At 49.1% G+C, this 27,163-nt stretch overlaps 10 protein-coding genes across 10 annotated transcripts; 8 read left to right on the top strand and 2 right to left on the bottom strand.

Annotated features, from left to right (window-relative positions):
• Nucleotides 1-1,377: 1,377 nt before the first annotated feature.
• On the top strand, nucleotides 1,378-2,949 carry N7525_008103 (uncharacterized protein; the record flags this gene model as incomplete). The annotated part of the gene is made up of 1 exon (XM_002568532.1): nucleotides 1,378-2,949. One exon carries the CDS (start codon nucleotides 1,378-1,380, stop codon nucleotides 2,947-2,949), a length of 1,572 nt encoding a protein of 523 aa, XP_002568578.1.
• Nucleotides 2,950-3,954: 1,005 nt separating this feature from the next.
• N7525_008102 (uncharacterized protein) lies at nucleotides 3,955-4,266 on the top strand (the record flags this gene model as incomplete). The annotated part of the gene is made up of 2 exons (XM_002568531.1): nucleotides 3,955-4,047; nucleotides 4,099-4,266. The coding sequence occupies 2 exons, from the start codon at nucleotides 3,955-3,957 to the stop codon at nucleotides 4,264-4,266; spliced, it is 261 nt and encodes an 86-aa protein (XP_002568577.1).
• Nucleotides 4,267-4,686: 420 nt separating this feature from the next.
• On the bottom strand, nucleotides 4,687-8,051 carry N7525_008101 (vacuolar protein sorting-associated protein 54; the record flags this gene model as incomplete). Its single annotated transcript, XM_002568530.2, has 3 exons — nucleotides 4,687-4,882; nucleotides 4,937-7,772; nucleotides 7,823-8,051. 3 exons carry the CDS (start codon nucleotides 8,049-8,051, stop codon nucleotides 4,687-4,689), a joined length of 3,261 nt encoding a protein of 1,086 aa, XP_002568576.2.
• A 480-nt stretch (nucleotides 8,052-8,531) lies between these two features.
• Nucleotides 8,532-10,857, top strand: N7525_008100 (MCM DNA helicase complex subunit MCM5; the record flags this gene model as incomplete). Its single annotated transcript, XM_002568529.2, has 4 exons — nucleotides 8,532-8,668; nucleotides 8,723-8,849; nucleotides 8,904-10,306; nucleotides 10,365-10,857. The coding sequence occupies 4 exons, from the start codon at nucleotides 8,532-8,534 to the stop codon at nucleotides 10,855-10,857; spliced, it is 2,160 nt and encodes a 719-aa protein (XP_002568575.1).
• A 745-nt stretch (nucleotides 10,858-11,602) lies between these two features.
• N7525_008099 (uncharacterized protein) lies at nucleotides 11,603-11,902 on the bottom strand (the record flags this gene model as incomplete). Its single annotated transcript, XM_002568528.2, has 1 exon — nucleotides 11,603-11,902. The coding sequence occupies one exon, from the start codon at nucleotides 11,900-11,902 to the stop codon at nucleotides 11,603-11,605; it is 300 nt and encodes a 99-aa protein (XP_002568574.2).
• A 498-nt stretch (nucleotides 11,903-12,400) lies between these two features.
• N7525_008098 (CVNH domain-containing protein) lies at nucleotides 12,401-12,814 on the top strand (the record flags this gene model as incomplete). Its single annotated transcript, XM_002568527.1, has 2 exons — nucleotides 12,401-12,533; nucleotides 12,627-12,814. 2 exons carry the CDS (start codon nucleotides 12,401-12,403, stop codon nucleotides 12,812-12,814), a joined length of 321 nt encoding a protein of 106 aa, XP_002568573.1.
• A 610-nt stretch (nucleotides 12,815-13,424) lies between these two features.
• N7525_008097 (uncharacterized protein) lies at nucleotides 13,425-14,384 on the top strand (the record flags this gene model as incomplete). Its single annotated transcript, XM_061214298.1, has 3 exons — nucleotides 13,425-13,467; nucleotides 13,520-14,072; nucleotides 14,123-14,384. 3 exons carry the CDS (start codon nucleotides 13,425-13,427, stop codon nucleotides 14,382-14,384), a joined length of 858 nt encoding a protein of 285 aa, XP_061068729.1.
• A 5,630-nt stretch (nucleotides 14,385-20,014) lies between these two features.
• On the top strand, nucleotides 20,015-21,931 carry N7525_008096 (uncharacterized protein; the record flags this gene model as incomplete). Its single annotated transcript, XM_002568523.2, has 1 exon — nucleotides 20,015-21,931. The coding sequence occupies one exon, from the start codon at nucleotides 20,015-20,017 to the stop codon at nucleotides 21,929-21,931; it is 1,917 nt and encodes a 638-aa protein (XP_002568569.2).
• A 1,281-nt stretch (nucleotides 21,932-23,212) lies between these two features.
• Nucleotides 23,213-23,919, top strand: N7525_008095 (uncharacterized protein; the record flags this gene model as incomplete). Its single annotated transcript, XM_061214297.1, has 2 exons — nucleotides 23,213-23,217; nucleotides 23,274-23,919. 2 exons carry the CDS (start codon nucleotides 23,213-23,215, stop codon nucleotides 23,917-23,919), a joined length of 651 nt encoding a protein of 216 aa, XP_061068728.1.
• Nucleotides 23,920-25,196: 1,277 nt separating this feature from the next.
• On the top strand, nucleotides 25,197-26,259 carry N7525_008094 (uncharacterized protein; the record flags this gene model as incomplete). Its single annotated transcript, XM_061214296.1, has 2 exons — nucleotides 25,197-25,402; nucleotides 25,461-26,259. 2 exons carry the CDS (start codon nucleotides 25,197-25,199, stop codon nucleotides 26,257-26,259), a joined length of 1,005 nt encoding a protein of 334 aa, XP_061068727.1.
• Nucleotides 26,260-27,163: the final 904 nt, after the last annotated feature.

Here is a 27,163-nt window from a genome sequence, read left to right as displayed (position 1 = left end):
ATTGAAGATGAAATTGAGGTCCAAGGAGATATTTCAAGAGAGAAAAAGAAAAAGAAATACGAGAATTCAGAGAATTCCCGTTTCTTGTTCCGGTCAAGAGTTTTCCTCTGGACTGGCGGGTGTGACCAAGGCTTTTTCTAGTGCGCTTGGGCTCAAAAACTGCCAGGGAAATTCCACCCGAGACTGTTGAGAAAAAAGTGTACCATCATCGATATTATTGTTGAAGAGATTTTATTTAATCTTCCTACCTAGGTAGGTGATTCTCTTAGGACTATGGTACTCTGTGCCTGGATATGTAACAGTAGTAGCAGGAGTAACAAAGTGGCATCGCCCCACGTAGTTTACTCTCTCTCTCCCTCCTCCCTCTCCCTCTCCCACTCCCAATATTCTCTTATTCTCATATTCTCTCCTTTACTATGTTTCTCCGGTTTCTCCAATCATTAAACATCTGTTCTCCATTGATTTGCCTCCAATCCCAGTCTACAAAAGTGCAGAGCCAATCCAATTGCAGTCGGATCCGGGGGAAAGCTGGAGCCATATGACATCATCTGACCTTCTCCACCGAACGGAAGGGACCCGCCAGAGCTCTGATCGTCCTAACGGCCATGTTGAATGGCCGATATCACCGCTAACATGGCTAGTGGCTTGAAATGGCTTACCACTTCCATTTATTGGGACACGCGGACCATGCTGGAGGGAATGATCATCTTGGCAATCCAATTTCCTCATTGGGGTTGAAATATACCTATACCGTACAACGTTGAAGATGCAAACTACTTTTTTTTTGTACAACATTGTGTTCCTTGTCTTCTATCCATCCCTTCTTCTGGTCAGGAATATCTCCGATAACCTGTGATCTCTGACCTAACTCAAGCTACCTGTGCACCTGATACTATCTCTATATCAAAACTGCCCACGGATAGATTCAGCAGAAGGACTCCAGCATGATAAGACCACATGTCTTTTACCTGCACTCTAGCCACTAGCTACCTATATGGGTAGGAAGTAGCACAGCAGTTGACTCATAATAGTAGAGACACCTGGGCACTTGGTAAACAAAGGATCCATCGTTGACAAATTCATCAACAAAGAATGTCAAAAGCCTCAAATCTGTGTTTGTGCCCATCCTCATTGTAGGTGAGATGAAGTCCAGTTCTCATGCGCGTAGACAATGTTGTGTCACTTGTTCGAAATGCATCAACTGAAAGACTCATTGATGTCGATCTCGGAGGTACCAGTATACTATTCCAGAAATATATAAAAGCTGAGCGAGATGAGACCTGAAGAAAGTGAGATCTTCTGCAGTCTCCCGGCCTCCAGCACCTCTCCCTTCTAATCAACCCGAGTTCTGAGCTTCGATTACCCATCGCATCAAGCATGGCTGAAAAGAAGAAGGGACGCAAGCGGTCCAAGATCAAGCGTTGGCTGAGAAGCTGGGTCTTCACTCCGCTGGGCAACGTGAAGATCAAGCTGATCAACAAGGTCGAGCGGAAGCGTCGAAGCATTCCGGACTGGGATCTGAAACGAATTGTTTCTGGGGCTCTCACTGATCGATGTCCGTGTCGCTTCTTTCGGGACCGAAATGATCGCCAGGCATCGAGCCCAGGACAGAGGTTCCCGCTCGAGACGGATTATCCCCGTGATCCCCGCGGAAGCTGGCGAGGGAATGAGCATTGTGTGCTGAGAGTCATAAATCCGGACATGTCTGTTTCGAGTAGTGAAGATGGGAAGTCTGGCGAATTAGGCCCTATTTCTGTATTTCAAGTTGATAGGAATGTGTACGAACTCTCTGCACTTGGGGCAATGAGCCCAGACTTACCTGCCGAGTCGAGTGGTGAAGAAAAGCAATGTGGGCAGTCCCATTCCGCTTTAGCCGAGTCCGATGTTGGGATGGTCAATCTCCCGGTTGAAGAGCTGGCTCCTCAACTCCCTGCTTTGTATTTCATACATCAACCCGATCCACCGTTATGCTGTCTCATCACCTCAGCTCTTCAAGACTGCAGTTCACCAGTTCTTTTCGATAACGGTATCTGTTCCTATACACACTCCTCATACGGTATTGAACCAGCGGTTCAACATACACCCTCATCAGATATGCCACGATCATCCATCAATAGGACTCAGCCCCGGATGACCACCGCGGAATTCCTCATCCGGCAGACACAGAGAAAGGGAAATGCCATTGCGAACAACCGGTATATCTCGCGGTTTGCTCCCCTACAACGCCAACCACTTATCACTCGAAAAGAGTGCAATGTCACCACCAACACGCGGAACGATGTCCTATCGTCAATTCCCTTAGAGACATCCCATGCTGTGAAAACACCAGTGCAACACCCACCATACATTCTCCGCCGTAAAATGCTAAACGGCCCATTACCCCCCCTACCTTCTTCGACATCCAGCTCCAACCAAGCCACTACCTCATCCACTCCCCGTTCGTCACCTAGTCCAGCAGCCGATGATTTCCCACAGTACCCTGACCGACCAACGTCGATGTGCGGTGGCTGTCTAGCAGGACGGCACCGTGCTCTCCACAGTCATCCCTATCATCATGGTGACAACAGCCCCCAATTCGGAAACCACCCGCTCCCATACCCACTTAGCCCCCGAGAACTATCTCGTCTTGCGATTGACGTTGACGGGCTTCCAACTTCTCTCAGGTCTGGTCCGCAGTGCAGGCACTGCTCGAACCGTCGGTCTGGGCACGTCTCTCCCCCAGTGTTGGTTGGTCCTCGAGCGTTGAATCTTGTCTCCTCCTCCTTCCCAGATACCTCGCCTGACTCCCCTTGGGCTGGTCCCGTAGGTGACAATAGCTTCTATGCTACCTCTGCAGAGGACTTGCCTTTGGTTATCGACCCTGATCACATCGATGAGAGTGTTGGTTTATCTGGCTTGGAAATGTGTTTAATTGCTGGATCGGCCGCACGAACACGCAGGTACCGTTGACGAAGAAGTTGGCGCCGACATTCAGTCAGATTCAATTTGCGAATACCCTTTCCTAACTTTTTTGACGTTTCCTGAGGTGGCTTTGTTTTACTTCTTATGGCTGCGTGTTAATGTTTTGTCAGATTCATCTTGGAGTTATGATTGAAATTTCCCAAGGAATATCATGAATCGTAAAAAGAAATAGATCACCTTTCCATGTCAATCCTGTTCCTGAGTATTACTCATTCACTTAATCCTCCTTCCAAGGTTTGATGCTGCTGTCTGACAACCTTGGAATGGCTAATGGACTGACGTCACCAGATTGTATATCCATATCCACCTCTATCTAGCTCTGGCTACCGGATATATCGACATGTCCTGGTCTATGTACCAACTATTCAAGCCATGGAAGTGCCAGAAACTTCGATTCTCCACCTCGCACGATGTGGCTTAATATACTGCTGGAACCACAACTGGCTACGATTAAATTTGGCTCTTGTAACCAGAGCATAGTGAATCCATCTCCTTCCGCCATATTTCCACTAGACACGCGATTTTAGTATAGTACTTACGATTGTAAATGGTATTCTGGATATTAATGTGTTCTAAAGTGCATTCGTATATGTAGACGGCGGAAGATAGTGAAGTACAATCTCCGTAACTGTACAGTTCTATATTCCATGCAACGTACTGCAACGTACAAGTTGCACATTCCCTACCGACCACAACATTAACTGTCTAATAACTAGAAACTAGGTACTAATTAGTCTGTTGATCTCCCGAGGTCTGCAATTCCATTTTCTAGGGTTGCAAGGCAATCGAATAAAGATCTTGATCCAACGGCCATGAAGTCATATTCCCCACTATGATTTCAGCATGCTGTCACAACTCCCGATCTCAACCATAGACTATAAGACCATCAAACACTCTCCTCTCTATTCCCACACATCAAACCTCACTCCTACACAAACGCCACATCAAACCTTCTCAACCTTCTCAGCTCTACCTCAACTTCAATTCGTCAAAATGGTTCGCGGCGCAGAATACGACAACGGTGTCCCCCAGAGCGATAACCCTATCGAGAACGGTCCCAACAAGGCCCACGGAGTCGGCGATGAGGTACGTTACTTGCACTTTTATTATCTGTGACAGGTCCTAATGCATCTACAGCCCGCAGACATGACCCATCCACACAAGGTCGCCCCTATGCCAGAGCAGACTAGCTCCGGCCGCAATGTTCACCCTGGTTTGCCTACCGCTGGTGAACCTCACCCTCAGGGTGGTACTGCGAAGCCTATTACCCTCGATGAGAAGAATACTGCTGGCACTGGAAAATAAGTGATTGATACAAGTCTACGGGGGTGATGATTCTCTATGATTACGATGGTCCCTGGTGATTTTTTCGAAGTGCATACATCATGAATGATACACGATATCCTCGAGTTATGAAATTTCAATGGTGCTTCTTGTGATTAGCAGGATGAGTGAAGTAAGGTACGCGAATGTGACACAATCTCAGGTTTAGTCACCGTCTAATGCGTAATATGAAATGTGCTGGAGATATTAGAATGAAAATCACATCTGCTCTTATTCATATCCACAAACTCCGGGCTAGCTCTATGAATGCAAGTGGTAGACAAATATGTGGTGGCGGCAAATGACGAGAAGTGTACAGCTGGGGAATGAGCGCGCAGGCAGGAAAGGAACATGCAGGAACAAAATTATATGTATAATGGTAAAGGGCGATGGGAATGGAAGTCAGGATTTGGTAGAATCAGAGCCATCGTCCTGATCTTCTTGCTTCTCACTAGGTGTCTCGGACTTCTCAGGTTCGTTGGTATTAGTATTGGCAATGGTCTTGGCCTGCACAACTTCGAGCAGCTTGTCGCCAATTTCACTGGCGCCTTCGATTTTGCTCAGTTTGCTTCGGAAATGCTCGACGTCGGCTTGCATCCTGCTTGTGCGATTAGTATTACCCATGAGCGGGGTTCGAGTAGCCCAAACTGACCTCTTCTTTCCAGCCTCGGTCTGCACGTCGGCCTCCTGGAAAGCCTTCGTCCATTGATCACGGTAGCTGTTGAACACAGGCACCATGATCATACTAACAGTCATGTCTGGAAGATGCTTGCTCAAGACCCGGTGCAGAGTACCCGTCTCCTTGGCCAAAGTCTCCATGAAAGGATTCACAGCAGATGCTCCCTTGGCATCCCAGTCGATCTTCTTCATCGCGTTCACATGGACGGAAGAGCGCGAGCTCATGATATCCACGAGCTTCTCGTGGATACCGCTCTGATGCTCCTGGCATAGCCGTTTAACTTTGTCGAACTCCGCCATCAAGGGATTCGCCTGTCCGTGACGACGGACAAACTCCCGTACGTACGGCACTAAAGCAATAACGAAGCTTAATGCCTGTGATGACAGCGCGAGATGCTTAGTTGTGATGTTCTTCAGGCCTGCACTACGCGTAGCGCCGGCCCCAAGAATCAACTGCGATGACCGCGAGTTGAACAGTTTTAGGATATCTAGTAGGTGCGGCGCAATGTCCTGGATCATGCTAGGGATATTCGACATGAGGAAGTCGAACTCCTCAATGCTGCGCATCACGGCAACTGCAGAGTCCGGCAGGATGTATTTCTGCTCGTCGATGACGGCGCTGCGAACCTTGGACTTATCAGTACCGTTTTCAGCTAGCTTGGCTTGCTCGTTTCCATCCGGCTGAATCCAGATCTTGGAAACTTCAAGCCAGGCGTCGACGTCTTTGGTGCTTGCATCGAGAATCCTACTAAGAACGGTGTTCTCAGCATCCCCGAAATCGCGTGCATCCCATCGATCGGCATCCATGACACTGACAATTTGATGGCGCTGACTATCACCGAAACGGGTAATGAAATCGCGGATTTGATTTCCGACGATGGTCTTCAGAGCAGTACCACTACGTCCCGAGATGGCCTCACATTCATCGGCAAACAGGCGATTAAGGGTGAAGTACCTAAGGAATTCCTCCTTGGAAAGCTGGGCGGTTTGTTCAGACCGTACCTTCAACACCTTTGTTATCTGGGATTGGGCAATGTCAACTGCCTGACCGAGCAGACTCGACATATCCAAAACCTGCAGAATCTCATCCTGCGCCAGATCAGAGGCTGTCGGCCCGATCTGTGGAGACTTCATAGCCTGATCGATACTTTGCGGGTTGGGGCTTCGTGGTGGTGACCTGACAGTAGGCGAGTTTCCTAAGCCACTAGCAATATCCAGAAGGACTTTGACTTGGACGCTGAGTCGCCTTAGCGATTCGCTAATCCCGGTGTAGACATTCATCAACATCGCATAAGCATCATCCGAGTCGAGAGCACGCAGATTACGAGCAAGGATTGATGACTTCTCCTGCTGGCTCAGCTGATGACCGCCATGTGTTGATAATGACACCATAGATTCATTATCATCATCACTAGAACTGGGAAGGTGTTTGCGAATAAGGCCCTTCATTTCTCGTAAGACAGCGGTTTTGAAAGAAGTTACCGCGGACATCGTATAGTGAGCACGCGCGAGTCCGTTGAGCTGAGTGTTCAATTGGGATCGCAACTCGTTATCGAAGTCCATATAGGCAGGCGATAACGATAGGCCAGACCGCTGACCACCTCGCTGCCGTTGGAATGAGTTTCCCCAGCGCTGCAGTGTCACATTCGATGGTACAGTTTGGACATGCTGTCGTAAATCTCCCAACAGGTCATTCAAGAACCGACTCTCATAGCCTATACCAATCCGTTGGCGGAGCTGTGCGAGGTCATCTGATGCTCCCGCCAGGGCGTTGAGGCCTCGCAGGTCGATAATGCGTCTAGGGGCACCCTCCTCGTCCTCCGAAGCCGCACGGTCGGGGAGCTTTTCGCCGGCCATAAGTTGTTCGACTTCCTCCAGACCATCGGCGGCTTCCTCGATGTCGCCCTGCTCTACCAATCCTTCGCAACGAGAGACAGATTCGACCACATCGCGAAGCTGAGCCACGGCAGCTGCCAGCATTCGTACGTTTTCCCTTCGCCGTCTCAAATTGACAATTTTTAGACCGCCAAGAGCCATTTCTTTATCGATTTTCTGCAAGTCCCTTCTCAGTACCTGTATCCGGTTGACCGAATCGGCAGCTTCCGCGTGCAATTCTCGGAGAGATCCCAGGGCCGTGAAGAAGGATTTCGACGCCGTTGAGATAGATGAAATAAGATGTATCTCCACAGTATCCATGTACCATGATAGCTTTTCTTGCAGAATAGCGTTAGTTGCTAATGCTTTTCTTCCCGTTTGTACTGGCCCCGCAACTAATCCATTGGCGTTGTCGTCCTTGGTCGGCGGCCTCGGCGGCCTCACCACATCTGATTTCTCTGATATGACATCGAACGTACGGGGATTTTCTAGATGAAAGCCCTCTTCGAAATAAACCGGAGGGATGGTGGATAGAGGAGTAACTGCGGGGGCGCGACCACGGCCAGTGGAGGGGCGTCGGCCGCGATATGGCGAAGATGATCTTGAACCGGTCGACATAACCGAAGACCGTCGCTCGGGGGACCATGGCATTAATGAATCGCGATCTTTTTCGGAATCTGGCTTAGGAGATTTGGCAGCCTGTGCCGATAGTGTATCGTCCGCTGTGCCTTCTTTCGGTTGTTGAAACACATCGTACAAAGTGCCGACTTGGGACAGATATGGCTGGAAGACCTTTGCATCCACATGCTTGATATTCGTCAGAGTCACCGGCGGGATATCGCGAGACGTAGGGGCCTTGAAGCCGGCGGAGGACGTGGCACTGCCGGTTGTGAGACCGGTGCGGACGATTGGGGGCTGGAGGAGGGTCGAAATGGCTATGTGGACATGTTAGTCATCGAGTAATTGGGAATTCCGAGGTACGAACCATTCTGCCCGGACTCTGCAACAGACTCTGAGATTGAGCCATGGTAGTGAGAAGAGTCCAAGACACCTCCAATGCTCACGATCGAGCTCGCGGTTGATCCCCTCCTCAGGGGGAACCGCTGAGGGGCCACACGCGGAGACTCCAGCTGACTCGCTGAATAAGAAATTGAAGGCGACGAGACCCCAGATGCCAAGCTGTCAATTGACTTTCGCGGACTGGTTGACGACATGGCTGTCACGAGCCGGATCGGACAGCCACCGAGGGAGGGTCGATCGTTGATATGTTCCGTGTTATCTGATCATGACAGTGGATAAAGTCCTGACTTGTAGAGCTCTGACAGGCTCAGGTAATGGATCTAAAGCTGATCAAATCAGCCTCTGTGATTCACGACTTTGGTCCGATATCACTCGGGTCCTGGGCGCAGAATGGCTGTGATGTGGCTTTGTTTCCATCAAGCTGGTCATGGCTCCCCAATCCGCCAATGCGCTAACGCCGGGCCTGCGGTTCCCCGTGCTGACTCAGACTCTTCTTGCCTTAGGCCATCAGTCTGCTAACTTTGATGCCTCAGGCTTCAGATGACTAAGAAACCACTTAACGCGTGAATCCTCGACGCGTCGCGTTGGTGCCACGCTAACCAAAAGTTCTTGAAGCCTCCCTTCCGCCAAATCATCAACCCCCCCAACCTGCCACATTTGCGGTCCTCTACAATATGGATAGACGCACCCCCTATACCTTGAGCGTACTTGCGCCTAGCACAAATGGCGCTGATGAGGATCGCACGACTATTCAAAACCGCCTTCGCGAGTTCGTGCTAGAATTCCAGCTGGATAATGCATTCGTCTACCGGTACGCATCCCACCACTGTGAGGATCCAATCGGGGCTAATTTATGATACAACAGTGACCAATTACGGCAAAATGCCCTTGTTAAACAATACTACTGTGATATTGACATTGCCCACCTCATTTCCTACAACGAAGAATTGGCCCACAAACTCACCACGGAGCCCGGCGATATTATCCCTCTCGTAGGTCTTTATCTTCGACCCTGGTGATCTTTCGTCCTTGCTAACCCGAAGTAGTTCGAGTTGGCCCTGAAGCAATGTACTGCACGGATTATCTACCCCGGGCAGCGCGATATCACACTACCCTCCCACCAGCTGCTCCTACACTCCTCAGCATCGCACATCTCAATCCGTGATCTCAATGCCACCAACATCTCTCACCTCGTTCGCATCCCTGGCATTGTGATCGGAGCTTCAACAATCTCTTCAAAATCAACGATCATTCATGTTCGTTGCAAGGGCTGCGATCACAGCGAGAACATCCACGTCGATGGTGGCTTCTCTGGCCTCACGCTGCCGCGTCGCTGCGGTCGACCCAGGGTTGAGAGTGATCAACCCAACGAGCAATGTCCATTGGATCCTTACGTGGTTCACCACGAGAAATGTCAATTTGTGGACCAGCAAGTCCTCAAGCTTCAAGAAGCCCCCGACCAGGTGCCAGTGGGTGAGATGCCGCGACACGTTCTTATTTCGGCCGATCGCTACCTTGCCAACCGAGTTGTCCCTGGCTCTCGTTGCACCGTCATGGGCATCTTCTCTATCTACCAAGCGAAGGGTGTCAAGAAGGAGGCTGCCGTGGCTATCCGCAACCCCTATCTCCGCGCAGTGGGAATCACATCCGACCTTGACCAGACAGCAAAGGGCAACTCAGTCTTCTCTGAGGAGGAAGAACAAGAATTCTTGGAGCTCAGCCGGAGGCCCGACTTGTATGATGCTCTCGCTCGAAGCATTGCCCCGTCTATCTATGGAAACGCGGATATGAAGAAAGCCATCGTGTGTCTGCTGATGGGTGGATCAAAGAAGATCCTTCCTGACGGAATGAAGCTTCGTGGTGATATTAACGTGCTGATGCTGGGTGATCCCGGTACTGCCAAATCTCAGCTTTTGAAGTTCGTCGAGAAGGCTGCTCCTATCGCCATCTACACCTCTGGAAAAGGTTCTTCCGCTGCCGGTTTGACAGCCTCTGTGCAGCGAGACCAGACCACTCGCGAGTTCTACCTCGAAGGTGGTGCCATGGTGCTTGCTGATGGTGGTGTTGTGTGTATTGATGAGTTTGACAAGATGCGTGACGAGGACCGAGTTGCCATTCATGAAGCCATGGAACAGCAGACCATCTCTATTGCCAAGGCTGGCATTACCACCATTCTCAACTCGAGAACGTCCGTACTGGCCGCAGCCAACCCTATCTTTGGTCGTTACGATGATCTCAAGACCCCCGGCGAGAACATCGATTTCCAAACCACTATCCTGTCCCGTTTCGATATGATCTTCGTCGTCCGCGACGAACACGAGCGCGGGCGTGACGAGAAGATTGCACGTCACGTCATGGGTGTGCACATGGGTGGTCGCGGTGTGGAAGAGCAGGTGGAGGCCGAGATTCCCGTTGAGCAGATGAAGCGCTACATCAGCTACTGTCGCAGGTACGTTTACAGTTATGGCCGATTTGAACTGCTATATCCATACTAACCTCCCGTGTAGTCGTTGTGCGCCCCGTCTCTCGCCCGAAGCTGCAGAAAAGCTTTCGTCCCACTTCGTCTCCATCCGCAAGCAAGTCCACCGTGCCGAGATGGAATCCAACACTCGGTCATCGATCCCCATCACCGTCCGTCAACTCGAGGCCATTGTCCGTATTTCCGAGTCCCTTGCCAAACTTTCTCTCTCCCCCGTCGCCACAGAAGCCCACGTGGACGAGGCCATCCGCCTGTTCCTCGCATCCACCATGGACGCGATTACCCAGGGTGAGGGCCAAGGCAGCAAGGAACTCATGGAGCAGAGTAGCAAGATTGAAGACGAGTTGAAGCGTCGCCTTCCTATTGGTTGGAGCACAAGCTTGGCCACTCTGCGCCGTGACTTTGTCGATGGCAAGAACTATACCGAGCAAGCACTTAATCGTGCACTGGTGGTCTTGCAGCGACGTGACACCATCCAGATCCGTTCTGGTGGATCTCAAATCTACCGGAATGGGGTTTAGTCTGTGACTTATTATGATTCTAATGTGTTTCTGTTGATACACCTATGTGCTATGGGAAAGGTTGATTCTGTGCATCTGTTGAACTTGTATGGGAGTTTGCAAGTGGTGTTAGGGGTGTTCGATATTGGGGGTCTGAGGATATTTCTGAGATCAATGCATACATATTCTTTTCTCGATTTTTCTTGATTTTCTACTTGATTTTCTAATTCATCTAGGACGTGGGTGGCACCTTCCCTCTGTCGCAGCTTCTCTTTTGGACGAAGACTCGTCGCCGACCCCAGTTCCTTCCTCAGCCACTGGGAAAATATATATTCCCCCTCCTCCCCCCTCCCCCCAGTTTCTCTCTTCTTCTTTCTTTCTTTTCTGGAAGGTTCCCTTGATGATTCCCATTCTTCCTGGCCCTGTTATGTGCCAACCTTGTGGGCTTTACGGCACTTGACACTTGACGCTGTCTTTGCTTGTCTGCACTTTGTCTCCACCCTGTATGTTTAGAATGAATAAAGCGTTTGTGAACCTGATCCCTCAATTGCAAACACTTAGAATATCCGTGGATGTATCAGGGTGACTGTAGTTTAATTCTTCCCCGAATTCTTTTCTCCAAAAGCAGAAACCGATATTTCAGACGATGCGTTGTCCTTGGCGATAATCCACCCCTCCACTTGATTCTTACCCCTCCAAAGACCCCTCCAAGTCACAGGGCTAGCCTTATCCAGCCACAGGTCCACTCAACGCCACTGTTGGTGAATTACCCCTGCTCAATACCGACTGCCAAGGACTGGCAATATGAGGCTGCGTCCCCAAACTGGCTTGGCACAGCATCAGCCCCGGTCGACTGCGTTGTCCTCATTAGGCACCAGCGTTTCTCCTCGGTCGGTTCGATACCCATTGGCCATGTGTGGCCCGCATCCTGTGGCTGTTCTCTAAAGCTGTCATGGAATCTTGCAGCCTTGGCGTCCATGCACAGTGCAACATCAGGGCATGTCGCTCCGAATGCTGTGGCTAAGGACTGTGCGAGATGCCGCCATGCGCCACGATAAGTGGGCATCAAACCGGTGTGCTCTGTAGTCCTTTGAGCCGAAATAACCAGCCAAGATGACTGCCTCGGATGTTGACACTGCTCTGATCCACCCACTGACGTGTACGGGCGTAGTGGATATCCCCATTCTGCCCTCTCCACACCTCTACAACTGACTCGCTGGGTTTCTTTGTCTCGGAAGACATCCCCGTTTGTACGGAGTACGTTGTACACTCTCCCCGCTTTGCCAATGTCGGTCCTTCCAATGAGTACCCCACCTGTGCCACTGCCATGGCGCAATCGAGACGCAGTGCGACGAATTAGTCCGGGACAAGTGTCAGACAAGAACTGGGGGCTGCCGCGCGATTCCTTGTGTAAGTCCAGATCGCGATTCGGGGTATATCGGCCTCGCCAGATGGGGTATATAAGAAGAACCCCTCTTCCCCTCGTCTACTTCCGCCGTTCAGCAGGTTTATGATCCATACTCTCTACACTCTACTCTGCATTCTTCTCTCCCAAATCGACACCATGAGCTTCCACGAAACCGCTTCCCACATCGAGCTTGAGGATGGTCACATTCTCAAGGCTGTTCTTCGCAACGAGGAGGGTGATGAACAAGAGTCCACCCTTGATCTCAATGACCACATTGGAAATGACAATGGTATGTTTCGCGTCCATTCTGGTCTTTGTCTATGCATCGCACCTCATATCTGCGTCGGCTTTGTGACACTAGTCGATCTAACTCGTTCGGTAGGACACTTCCACTGGGACGGCGGGGACTTCCACTCCAGTGCGGAGGATGTCAGCTTCGACCGCGAAGGAGATGACGAGATCCCTGTTCTAAGGGCTCGTTTGCATGATGTTGAGGGCGAGTTGCAAGATGCGGATATCAACCTGGCCGAGCGCATTGGGAATGATAATGGAAACTTGGTCTTCAACTAGTGGGGTTAGATGGACGTCAGCTCTGGGCATCACTCTTGTCGTTGCTGCTATGGCCCGGTACAAATGTGATAAACATGGCGAACATCTGACAAGCTCTTACTGTTGTTGTTGGTATGATGACCTGTGATGATTGGTTTCTGTGGCCTTAGTTCTATTTCAATTTTTCCCCTTGTACTTTCTCTCCTTGTACACTCTATCTATGCCGAACGTGATAATGCCGTAGGTTGGTTGAATTATTTAGCTACTTGTATATCTAGGTAGTTCAGCATTTTGTGGCAATGTCTTTTTAAACGTCTTTCTGGATGTCATTTCAGATGCCAGTCCTGTATACTTCAAGAGTTATATATACATACATTGTGTGAACCTAGCAGCTTCACCAAACAGTTCCTCGCCGCTTCCTCTTTACACAACATAGGTCAGAAGCAACAGGTGTTGATTTCTCTTGATTCCCTTTATCTTTTCCCCCTCCCTCTCTCACTCTATCTTCTTCCTTCTTGTCAATTTCTTTCTCTGTGCGTCGCTCTTTTCATCAATTGTCCCTTTTAATACCACTACTCTATCTAAATTGAGGCCGATTAAGTGGTCGGACACGGAATACGCTTCGTTGTCGATGAAGTCGGGGGCAAACTTCATCCCGCAGGCAGTGGCGTACAGTTCGTCGACGCCTGAATTGGTATTTTTAGAAGGATACCCAACACCCATCAGATCCCATTGTGGAGGGGGGTGAAACACCACAATCCCCAGCAAATCACCAGCGCGCCCGGACTCCACCAGAGACCCAGCGGTCCACAGGTGGAAGAGGCCGGGATCGAAACGTTCGATTTGCAAACCCATCGCCGGAGCAAGAGGTCAACCAGCCGCAGGATCTACGCAATACGACGAGTCTAAAGCGCGAGAAATCCGACTCGAACCCGTCGGACCTTCGCCGCTCAAAAAGGAAGCGAAAGAGAGAGCGAAAAACCTGTGTCGAACTTGGGAACACAATTGTCGGCCTTATCTCAATTGCAACGCGAGGAGACACAGATGAGGTCGCTCGGCATATCTATGACCTTCCTGTGCCCCCACAGGTCTCTCATAGACTGATACTATATGGTGATGTCTGCTTCTGTGGCTCTTCCGCCGCTGTGGAAATAAGTCTGGAAGGCCCCAACGTTGGAACTGGTGACCTTGGTGAGGATGGAACGGACTCCTCGAGAGGCGGATTTGTGGGTTCAGTGGCAGGGCCTGCAGGCTCCTCGACGGCAGTCTCAATGGCTGGGTCATTGACACAGACAGGACCCTGGTTGATAGATTCGACAGTTCGATCAGGGCTGGTCGGTTCTGCAAATGCCGCCGCATCGTCCTTTTTCCCTCCATGTTCGACACGAACCATGTCCATACGAACGAGAGGACGATGGAGGTGATGATATTCACCGACGACATGTGGGCACTCCAGCGTTTGAATGGTACAGTCCCATACGCTGCGGAAGGAGGTCATGCCCGCGTGATAAAGACAATCTTGGACAGACTACTCCTGTTGCAGGCTGTTAGCCATCTGCGCGGTCGGACTGGGTTCCGGAACGTCATGTAATGATTGTTTCTCAAATGCAGATAACCAAAAGCCCAAGAGTTCTGCTTCTATGTCAACGGCCCTCATTGCTTTTTTTTTTTTTTTTTTCGTGCGAAGTATTCGCTAGGAGAATAGAGTCGACCGAATGTCGTCGGGCTGAGGCATACGCGGATGTGGGGCTAATAGTCCCGTGCCATGGATCCCACGTGGGTATTGGTGGGTCTCAAACAAGATTTGACGGCAGCTCCCGACGACATAACAGAGCTTGTTTAAAGCACCATGCATGCCTGGAGATGATGAACTCGACGGGGTATTGTTGACAGGGGACAGTAAAAGAAAGTATAGACGGCAGGAGATAATGATTGCCAGATATGAAGCCGAGCCACCGTGTAGCAAAAAGAAAATATAAAGAAATGTGCGACCCATGTCAGATAGATCCAAAGTTAACACTTGCGTAGGTGTAGGGAGAGGGCACAGCTAGGGTAAAATTAGATGGCAGAAGGGTGGATGGCGCCCTCTTAAAATCCAAGAACAAATCTCTTAAATCCGACCAAAACGTAAGGATTTGCATGGAAGGACTCCTTATGACTCAGTTTTATTCATTGGGATCAGTACTGCAGTAGTAGCTGATCGACCCGTGATAAGGAGGTCAGTGATGTCTGTGTGACAGAAGCTACTTGTTTTGACCCCAGGTGTGCACAAAGCTTTCTGTTCCTTCTTTCTTTCTTTCTTTTTTTTTTTTTGCGTAAAGCATTTTGGGCCTGTCTTACTGCATCGCCACTTTTATTTGGAATGGGTAATAGTAATTGTAATAGAATGGTGATGGTTGGGATAACTGATGCGTGCTTTAACGAGGTGTTTGTTAAATTTAACAGAAATGCCTAAATATTAACTGAGACCGTCTTATAGCTCAGCAGCATATCCCTCTTGAGGAGGCTGGGGAAACAGAGCCTGAGCAAATTACCTTTCAGGTCGTGACAGGGAGAAAGGAAAGGAATGTAACGCTGCCTTGGGTTCGATCCCAGCAGTCCACAAACCAAGACGTCTTGGAAACCTCCTTTTTGTTTCCCTGTTATTTGGTAGATCTGCTCATATCGTATTTTATTTTTTTGGGTGTAGGACATTTCGATGAAAGGTTTACATTTGGTAGTATCAAAGGATGAAAATTTTGTATGAGAACCTTGGCTAGATGGGTGTTAAGTATAACTTAAAGTAAGGATTTGTATGGAAGAACCCCTTGTAGCCCAGTGGTTGTTGCTATTCGCTAGCCCCTGCGGAGTTTGATAAATCGGGTCGTGATAGGGAGGTTGATAAATCGGGTCGTGATAGGGAGGTTCACGTCCGCGATACCTGGTTGGATCCCCGGATTGCTCAAACCTAAGGGTGGTTTCCAATAGCTTTATTTTTTTTTTTTTTAAAGCCCTTCCACATTACATAATTTTATATCTGTGTTAGATTATTCCCGCCATAATTGCTGGCATCGTAATTGATAGAACGGAGGATGAGAATGATATATGTGCCAAGTTGTTAAATTCATCGTCAGATCACATAAGCTCTCTCGAGTTATTGTGGGTCATCATGTTCATCAGCATCCCTCCATCCTTTCAGCTATGCATCCTCAATACCAGGCGTCCTCGCTAAGCATTCTTTAGTTGACCTTAGGATATTCGCACCAATTTCTACAGCTAGATCTGGAAGACTCCCAAAGGTACGCCTACGATCTCATCGATTGGTTTCAAAAGCCACTGATGGCCTATAGTCGCACCGCTATCGAGATTCTGATGTATTTGCACGCGGGGACAATGTCCTACGGTCATCGTTTATGGTCACATAGCGCGGTACGGAATTACCCTGTCAAGCTTTATCCTAATTTTGACTACCCTATACCTTGCTCCATCATCACTCAGCAGGGTAGCGACGATGGCAACTACATGTGTCGATCACTGACTCCGATTACAGAAATCCTACTCGTATAGTCAAACGCTTCAACTCAACAATGCTAAGCATCACCAAGTCCCGACTGAATTTGATACTGATATTTGGGTTTACAATAGCCAGGGTCGCTGAATACATCTCTTGCTACGAAATTCCTACGTCACACAACCTCCGCCTGTATACGATGTGCGCTCTCCGGATCGACATGATAATGAAAGGAACGCGGTATGAGTAGCGTCAACCGATGAATGCGTTGCTGAGTGAGTCCTGGGAGGCGGCGCTGAAATCATGAGCACGCAAAGGATCAACGGTGTCTTGCTGCTTTGCTATCTAGGATCGGCGAGGACAGTGAGGTAAATGGTGACCAAAGTCTTCTGGGGGCGTTCCAGGGTTCCAAAATGGGTATCTAAGCGTGCTCGACAAGACGCGAGAGTGTTGCACGCATTTGGGTTCGGGCGAGAAGTTGGTGTACGGAAGTAGGATTAGGAGACGAGAGGGATGGGCGGGGCAAGGGAGAAACGAGAGGTAAAAATTGTACCACAGAGATCACGTACAAGCCTCATTCCAGATGACCTCTCAAGTCGTGAGTATGGTAGATATGACGATTGTTGGCTTGTGGTGGAATAATTACAACAACATGAGTCGAAAGGGAGCAGGAAGAAAAAGAAAAAGAGAAAGAAACCCCCAAGTTTTGTCAACCCCTGGGGTCGAACCACGAATCACAACTGGAAGCAATAGCCAATGAACCAACTAGGCCATAAGGGGGTATCTCAAAAATCCTTACCTTTTGTTTTAAATTTATAGGAAGCTATGGGCTCCAATGTAACTGATACTGGCCCTTTGCATCTCATTTCATAGAATTATAATTTAATTACATTATATTTCATCATCCATACTGCATAAGAATGAAAATATAGCAAGGGAAAAAAAAAGAAACCCCCCTGGGTTTGTCACCCCCTGGGGTCGAACCAGGTAGCACGACAAACCTAACCTCACTCCCTTTCACGACCTGTGAGCAACGCGTTACATAGTTGGTTCAAGAATATCAAGAACGAACCAACTAAGCCATAAGGGGGTATCTTCAGAATATCTATCTTTTTTTAAAAATTTATAGGATCTCATTAGCGCCAAATGTAACTCAAAATAATTTTGTGTTAATCTACAGTGTTACATTCAAAGCATACTTTTATTAGTCACTCTTTGCTTTTGCAGTCCCTACGTTCAGTTGAGGGGTCATGTTGCAGAGTGATGTTTTTGAGATGTGGCTCCACCTTGGAAATCGATTAAGTTCGAGTGTATCAGTTCGATGAACTACATACTTCGATGCCTGAGAATACTGTTGTCGTATTCAGGTGCCTTTCCATTCGCCAGGTAACAAATGTATTTTCAAATAACGAAGTTTTCTCGATATCAACCTTGGAACCCATCAGACTCTATACCTAGGTACTTGGTTAGTCTTATGGGCCCGCGGGTCGGGCCGGTCACGTGTAAAGTGCACTAGCCCTCCTACGGACTAGTCTACAACGCTATTTCCACTGCCCCCATAGGATAAGCTAAATCCTATAGCGACCTCAGGTCTGTACAAATATAGACAGTATGTATGCACGTCATATTGTAGCACATGAATGCAATAGATGGACAGATTGAAGGGAGAGTGTCTGAAGTCCAAAATGAGCTGAAGGTCCTTCAACCATATCCCAGGCAACCTGTATTTTTTTCTTTTGTTCCTTCATCGCAATTCTCAACTTCTTCATCTTGTTGCAACGCTCACCAAACAGTGTCACGCACTGACAGGAAATGATTAATGGACCCTCACCCAGCCTAGGTAGGTCGCCGAATATTCGAAACTGTGACCTGATCCCGAGTCGCTGGCCAACAGCACACGTCCACACTTTGCCGTCTAGCTCCCAGCTCATAACGCATTTTCTTAGCGCTACTGTGAATTCTACTCCCACGGGAGCTGAAGCCATCGACGTCCTTATATCTCTCGTCAGCCAAACGCAGCCAACAAGAGGAGAGAGAACTGTCGGAGACAAGCGGGAGGTGCTGTGGAAATACGTGCATGCTTCGCTTCTGCACATGGGGATGGATTTTGGAGAGTACAGAGGAGCCCTATCTTCCACGCTAGGGGACCTATTCAAACAATGTGTATCAACAGGACCGCTACTTTTCAGTTACCTCCATGCCCCGGGCACCTTCAATACACCTTTGAACACTTGCGATTGTCTCCTCGGACATCTTTACGGATCGCATGTATTTGGCAGAAGTTCCAGGACAAGAATTTTGCTAACCAGCTGAATCAAACCAGCCACCACCCGAAGACACTTCAAACCCTTGGTACACGAATGAGGCGCCCTCGGCCTTAATGGTCTCCCATCTTTCCGCGACATTGCCGCAACTGAACGCTCGAATGGACCGCATTGCAACCCGGGAAATTGTGGAATTCCAGAAAATGGACCCACACATGAAATGTCTAATAAGGCACAAAGAAACCCCAATTCACACGGGAACTTGGCTGGTTCCTTGGGTTCGACTGAAGCTAGCAGGGACACCAATTTGCAATGGCCGGGCTTACCCATTCTTTTGAAGCTAGTCTTAACGACAGCTTGCTCCATGTGTCTGAGATACACAGAAAGGAGATTGAAGCTCCGGGCTTTGGGACAACCTTCGACGTTGCGGAACTTGTGGTCCAGCAAGGTACTTACCCGGAGCTCCATCTAAGGGCCGATGATAGATATTCTTTGGAATGAAGAGCCCCATAATATGCCTAAGGGTATACAATCATAGCCCGCTGTCTGCAGCCCTGCCAAAGGCTCAGGACCTGGTCATACAGACCTTGAAGAGCTTGCCCAAAAAAAAAAAGGGTCTGTCTCCCGATTAGCCGTATCCTTTCTCGGACACCAAATCAAGGATTTTTCTGCATTCCCAACACACTTTACTCTGCATGCTCCCTTGCCTATTCAGCAGGCCATTCTATCTAATCCACCTGGCTATAAGGAGCCCTTCCATGCATAACTCTACATTGTGGCGGAACTTAACAGAAACCTGGCTAACGTCCCTACACATTACTTTGCAACCTTTTTATATCTCCTACCGGATCTACTACGCTCGTTGGATGCTGAAATAGGATCATAGGGCAGGTTTCCATTGATCCATCTAAGGGCATCGGTAAATATAAGGCCTTCCTAGGTCTTGGTTTGAACATGGGAGTTTACGTACCGTGGATGCTGTTGGAAGAACTCTCTGTCAATAACGACCTTCTTCAGGATACAAGCTCGCTCCTGGCTTATATCACGAATTTCAATTTTCTAAGTACTCGCGATTGTAAAGAGCTCAACTTGCGCGGTTCTTTTAACTGCCACTGAATAATAAATTCCTTTCCCTTCCCACTTCGAAGAACTAAGGCTTTCTGGTCAGTTGATCCCTGTAGCACTATATCCCGAACGTATTGCAGTGTCGCATAAGTAAATGGTTAAAGGGCCGAGGTTTGAGACGAACTGCCGGAGGAGTCCTTCGCTGCAAACGTGTGCTAGGCTTGTCTCCTGTCGTCTCGCCTTACGTGTAGGTCAGAAGCAGCAGGAGCTCCTCCGTTTGTTTTCTTTTTCTCCTTCTCCCCCACACCATCGTCTCCCTTCTCATCAATCCTCTTCTCTGTCCCTCACTTGATCCATCAATCGTCCCATTTCGTACCACTACTCCACCCACCTGAACCCATTATGGCAGAATCAAGTACCACTGATCTAACTGTTGAACCTGTCGTCGAGGCTCCTGCCTCTGTCGAAGAGTCGCCAGTTGAACCTGTCGTCGAAACTCCTGTCTCTCTCGCTATGTCTCCAGTTGAACCTGTGGCCGAGGCTCCTACCTCTGTTGACGAGCCATCAGTTGAGCCTGTCGTCGAGACTCCTGCCTCTGTCGATGAGTCGCGAGTTGAGCCTGTCGTTGAGACACCTGCCTCTATCATGTCACCAGTTGAACCTGTCGTTGAGACCCCTACCTCTATCATGTCACCAGTTGAACCTGTCGTCGAGACCCCTGCCTCTATCATGTCACCAGTTGAACCTGTCGTCGAGGCACCTGTCGTCGAGGCTCCTGCCTCTATCGATGAGTCGCCAGTTGAACCTGTCGTCGAGACTCCTGCCTCTCTCGTTAAGCCGCCAGTTGAACCTGTGGCCGAGGCTCCTGCCTCTCTCATCAAGTCACCGGTTGAACCTGTCGTTGAGACCCCTACCTCTATCATGTCACCAGTTGAACCTGTCGTCGAGACCCCTGCCTCTATCATGTCACCAGTTGAACCTGTTGTTGAGACACCTGCCTCTCTCGTTAAGTCACCAGTTGAACCTATCGTCGAGACTCCTACCTCTCTCATCAAGTCACCGGTTGAACCTGTCGTCGAGGCCCCTACCTCTGTCGACAAGCCACCAGTCCGCTCTATCTCCAAATTAGCTGCCCACCCCGAACATAAAAGTCCGCCTCTTGCAGAGCTTGTTCCCTCTCGGTCAAGATCATCATCCCTGGAGGAGGGGGAAATACCCCAATCCCCAGCGATCCACCAGCGCGCCCGGCTTCAAGCAAACCCCCAGCAGCCCACAGGTAGACGAGGCCCGGATCGACAGGTCCGATCTAAAGACCCATCACCGGAGCCACAGTTCAACGAGCCGCAAGATCAACAACCCACGGCGAGTTTAGGAGACAGGCAATCCCGGTCCAAGCAGCCACGGTCCAAGCAGCCACATCAACTACAACCCATAGCGAGTCTAAAGCGCAAGCGAACCCAGTCGAACCCACCTGGTCTGGGACGCCGAGCAAGGAAGCAAAGGATAATTGGAAAAACCTGTGTGGAACTTGGATACAAGTTCTCTGGTGCTATCATCGTGGCCATCCCCATGGAGGCCGATGAGGTCGCTCGCTGCATTCATGAACTCCCTGTGCCCCAACAGGTTACTCGCAGGCTAGTTCTCTACAGTGATGCATGCATTCGTGACACCTCTGCAGCTGCGGGGATAGTTTGGAAGTCCCCAACGTCTCTACCCGAATGGGATGGGTTGGGCGTTGGGTATCCTTCCAATACCAATAATTCAGGCGTTGTGGAGCTGTATGCCATTGCCTGCGCAATGAAATTTGCGCTCGACCATGTTGGCCACCCTGCATTTGCTGTTTCTAGCAAAAACTCCCCCGGGTCAAGCCATTTTTGGCCAGGAACGCGAAGTATGTCGCATACCCACACCATGAAGAGGGAGACAATGCTGTTTACCGATGACCGCTACGCGCTGCAGCGGCTGGACAGCGCACTTGCCAACCCGGTGGGGGGACCCCATTGGCCCCTCCTGAAGGCAATCTGCGACCTGTCACAGCTGCTAGCACAGAGCGATGTGCACCTGGAGCTCCATTGGAGTCCAGGTCACGCGGATATTCCGGGGAATGAGGCTGCGCACGACATGTCAAGACGGGCCGAGATAGAGACCAATCTGTCTCGCACCATGGAGGAGAGAGAAAGAATGCTGATGGCTGAGAAGAAGGCTAACAGGCCTAAGTTGGGATGGACTGTGTCGTTTGCTGGACCCGAAGTCACCGGGGCCGCTGGATCCCCCCTCAACTTCCCCAGCCACCTGTCCTTGCCCATCCGGTCAAAGTAGTCTTGGCACAGCATCTTCAGCCCAGCCATGGCTGCCCTGTTCCCCATCACCGCAGTAGCAGTTGGCTGCGGAGAGGTTGTAGGTTGAGGAATTGGGGGAGGGCGCGATGTGGCGATGTTTAGCTTATATCCATGGATGGCATGAGATTTTTGTAAGAGTATTACCAATGTAAATAGGATGTATGGTTCAAATGTTGATATGTGAATGACAATTGAGATGTGAATGAAAGTTTGTTGGCAAACAATATTGTGTGTAGGATTGAGTACACGAATCTATTTAATTTACTATTTCACGTAACCTTGATAGACCCATTATGGCTTATAGTGATAATATGCAGGCAGAGATTGAGTTTCTCCTAGTCAGGTAAAGACGATATAGGTGGTGGCTGGTTCCTTCCTATTTGGAGCCCACGGGGTCCTACATATTTAAAAAAAAAGATAAATATTCTAAGGATACCCCCTTATGGCTTAGTTGGTTCGTTCATGATATTCTTTGAACCAACTATGTAACGCGTTGCTCACAGGTCGTGAAAGGGAGTGAGGTTAGGTTTGTCGTACTACCTGGTTCGACCCCAGGGGGTGACAAACCCAGGGGGGTTCTTTTTTTTCCCCTTGCTATATTTTCATTCTTATGCAGTATGGATGATAAAATATAATGTAATTAAATTATAATTCTATGAAATGAGATGCAAAAGGGCAGTATCAGTTATATTGGAGCCCATAGCTTCCTATAAATTTAAAACAAAAGGTAAGGATTTTTAAGATACCCCCTTATGGCCTAGTTGGTCTAACCAACTACCTTATGTCTGGTTAGATTTTTTGTCAAGCTACCTGGTTCGACCCCTGGGGTTGTCAAACCCAGAGGGGTTTCTTTTCTTTTTTCCCCCTTACTACTTTTTGTCTAATCTGAGACTAATTTGATATTCACTTCATATCTAATTCACTTTATCGTTACGTTGACTTGGTCTTTGTATTGGTAACTTAACACCATCCGAATTGCTTGACATCTGGTATGCAGTTTCTTTATATCTGCTCGTTAATCAAAGCATAATAATACACAACCTCCTTAGACCACAAACAAATCCTACCTCTTACTCTTAGTACCACTCCAATAGTCAATTCTACTCTCAATCCTGTCTCACTGTGATTACACTTCTTGGTCACTAGACTCTCCATTTGCCTTACTAGAGTTGTCTTCGAGCCCACCATATGGGATCCTGGTTCAAAGGTCATGTGTAAATGGTTGATTTTCAATAGGAAGGGCAGTGTTTTGGAGGTCTCAATGAGGTACGGAGACAGGCAAGCTTTTACGTTGGGTGTCAGAGCAATCCCTTTGGGACCAGCACTGGGTTTCCCTCTGCGCCTTCTTCTTATTCTTATTCTTCTTCTCCTTCTGTTTTCTCCTTCTTCCTCTTCCTCTTTCCAGACCTTCCCATTGAACAACAACGATTCCATGCCACCAAGGCCCCATTTATCGCGGCGGCATTCACTACCCGAGAAGCTAATGCTGATCCTGCCATCACAGCCAATGTTGACGCCGTCACCAATGCCAATGCACAGACCAGGCCGGCGGGGCTTGAGCCTAAGTATCCTTCCAAGACCAATAATTCGGGGGCTGTAGAGCTCTATGCCATTGCCTGCGCAATGAAATTTGCGCTCGATAATATTGGCCACACTGCATTTGCTGTCTCTAGCAAGGGTTGCCCCCAGTCAAGCCATTCTTTGCCGGGAAATAAGCGAACTATGTCACATACCCACATAATGAAGAGGGAGGTAATACTGTTTACCGATGACTGGTACGCGCTGCAGCGGCTAAATAGTACGCTTGCCAACCCGGTGGGGGGACCCTATGGCCCCCTCCTGAAGGCAATCTGCGACCTGTCGCAGCTGCTAGCACAGAACGATGTGCACCTGGAGCTCCATTGGAGTCCAGATCACGCCGATATTCCGGGGAACGAGGCTGCCCACGATATGTCTGAAGCGCATTAGTGGAGACCAGGCTTACGCTCCTCCGAGCGATGTCGTCAACCTCTAGGGTTGTTGGAAAAGATTAGTCAGCACTCAAAGGCACTGCATGTCGAGCTCCACTTGAGTCCGGGGCATTCTGGGGTCCCCGGCAACGAAGCTGGTGATAAACTGGTGAAAAGCACAAGGTACGAGCTTTTTGCAGCAACGGCAAGCTCCTGGCCCACTGCTAAATCAGCTACAAGCATGCCGACACAGCCTGTTCCAGTCCAGGTTAAGTGTTGAGATCTCCCTATGTCACGTGACGTCTCCCATGTATGTAGTCTGCTCTACTTCCTTTCCATCTGTATTACATAGCTCTCTGTACAATATTATTATATTGTCCAGCCTTTCATGATCTCTGCCAGCCAGTAGATTCTATCAGGTTATGAGCCCGGGGGACTCGTTATTGATCTGATCTCACAATCGGTCAATATCCTCGGCTTGTGCGTCTTCTTCAAAGAAGGCGCAGTGTGTATCTTACTACACAAGCGTGTAATTTTATTACACAGGAGGTAGTCCTGCACCCCTCTTACATCAAAAAACCCGAAGCTTACAACACGTCTCCTTGCTATCTCTACGGAGCGGGAGAATTGCCTTCTTCGGCGACGTGAATAGCTTCAAATTTCATCTGTAGGGTGGGCGGTGTCTCGTACAGAGATTTCTGCCGGATATTATCATCCTATCTTGTTTCTGACCTCAACATTAAGCAGTAGTGCTCTTGTACATAATAGCTGTACAGCTCCGACAACATCATGTTATGCTTGTGTAACTCGTGATTTCGTTTCCTACATAGCGCGGAGGCTTTCTTCGATCTTTTGCAAAAGCTCGGCCTTCGTGGTGGGACCCTTGTCTTGCCCTAATCAACCATAACACCCTGGCGATAACAATCATCTAGGTCACAAGCAGCAGGTGTCGAATTGATGCCCCTGGTTTGATTTTCCTTCTCTTCTTTTTTTTTCCCTTCTTCCTTCTCCTCTGTACCCTCTCCTTTGTATCTCCACCTCAATCATCGGTTCCTTTCCCTACGCCTCCCTCAACGTCACTATCAACCCCATTCAATATTAGCTCCCATCCGAGTCTTGAATATCAGGACAAGGTCGCAAACGAGGCAAAATGCAACAACCGGGGCATGCCAGGAAACTTGTTCGCTCTGTCAGCTGCCCACCTGCGCTTGGCCAGGGAAGACACCACGCACCCCAAATAACCACAGGGCCTGAGTCAGCTACTTCGTGCTGTTTTGATCGAATTCCCGTTGCCCCATGGGGCACTATGCAGGTTCCGGGTCAAGCGCCAAACTCCCTGACGAATCCGCTATCGTCCTGAAGAAAGCATCATCCAGCCTGAATGAGTCTCCCGTAAGCCCGAACGAACCAACCCCCGGTCCAAGCGAGCCGCCTACCGATCTGAATACAGCAATCTCGGCTTTGACAGAGTCAGTCACCGACCTGGGTAACTCCATCTCCAGGTTGAAGAAATCAATCCCCTACCAAACCGCCTATTGGATTGAACCAGTCTGTCACCAGCCCGGAGGAATTGTGCGGCCCAAGCAAACGGCCAACTCGTTCAAGCAACACGTCTCCTGAACCTGGCAGCCTGAAAAAGAAGCAGTCCTCCACAGATTCACTAGTGGAGATTCCCAGACCATCAAAGGCGACCAAAGATGAAGTTAAACGTTTCTCCTGGGAGCTTGGTCAGGAGTTTACTGGATTCGTCTCTTTACTGGAGGGCTATGTGGCCATCGACATTGCCAAGAATATTCTGCAGCTTCCCATCCCAGCCAATGTATGCAAGCGACTGGTCTACTTCTCAGACGCTTCGATACGGTCGTTCTATGGTGCAGTCGGGATCGTCTGGACAAACAGCTTCGCATTTCCCGAGTGGGAGGGAAATGGCATACCGTACCCCTCAAAGATCGATAGCACCGCGGTTCTTGAGTTATTCGGAATCGCATGCGCCCTAGAATTGGCCGTCCAGGATATCGACAAGCCCCGCGCAATGGTCGACCAGAGTCTCCCTCAGGACAAGGAGTTCTTTCAAAATCACTTGCTACAGACCCGATCATCCCTGCTTATCAAGACTAAGGATTTATTCATCTTCACTGATGATATCTTCGCCCTTAAGCGTATTAGTGGGGATGTGCCTTATCCCCCTAACGGAGATATTTCGAGTCAGTTGGAAGTGATCAGTCGGCGCTCAAAAGCGCTTGATGACCTTGGGGTACACGTCGAACTTCATCTGAGCCCCGGCCATAGGGGAATCCCAGGAAATTCCGAGGCAGACAGACTGGCGAGACGGACACAGAATAGGATGGAGCCCAACTAATCTTGCCTGACGATCAAGTCATCCCAGGATGAACCGGTGGAGACAACCTCAGACCCAAGTTCCCGCGCTTTTAATGCCCTCTTCTTCCCCCTCTTCCTGTATGTCTCTAGACGTCCCTCTCACAGCTCTGTAAGATTAATATGACAAACTTTTCATTTGCAGACTACCTAGATAGAATAGATAATTATCTAAGGGGGTGCCCCTGTAGTTATCCCCTATAAAGAGGGCTGAGTAGTGATAGGGATAGTTTTCCTCGTTTTAGCTTCTTAGACCTGATGTTATTTTAGGAGTTACATACCTTGGTTCATTCTCACTTGTACTTTAACCTTACTTCGTTGTCGTTTGTATTTTAATGGACATTGTAAGTTTGAAATCAGATACGAGATATATCGGATATAAAGTCAATTGGAAGTCAATTTCAATTTGCGTCGTATGATGCATTCTCCGCCAAGCCCAAGTGGGGTTTGCACTACTCCGACTCGGCCGTACCCTCCCTACATCATACTACATATATAAGCCAGAACCAGAAAGAGCGGTAGCGCAGAGAAATTATTTGAATACACAGGTTGAAGTTATTTAGTGTTAATAATTAAAAGCAATGAGAGTTTTACTAGTAGGCCAGAGCAGAAACTGAACTTCTTAGATATACCAAGGTATATATGACAAAGGAAGGCTATGAATTTAATCAGCAACCACGTATGAAGACGTCAGATACGAACTAAATCCGATGGTGATGTGTGTGTCAAGTGAAGTTAGTAGGAGTAGGAGATGGGTGTTAAGTTTAACTTCAAGATGAGGATTTACATGGAAGAACCCCTTGTAGCCCAGTGGTTATTGCTATTCGCTAGCCCCTGCGGAGTTCGAAGGATCGAGTCGTGATAGGGAGGTTCACGGGTTTCCGCGG

Source organism: Penicillium rubens (genome assembly GCF_028828025.1).
Source record: "Penicillium rubens strain IBT 27055 chromosome Unknown utg000003l_segment0_segment0, whole genome shotgun sequence".
NCBI classification, from domain to species: Eukaryota; Fungi; Ascomycota; class Eurotiomycetes; order Eurotiales; family Aspergillaceae; genus Penicillium; species Penicillium rubens.
The sequence above is the reverse complement of the archived record's forward strand: the minus strand, read 5'-3'. Positions and strand labels throughout refer to the sequence as shown.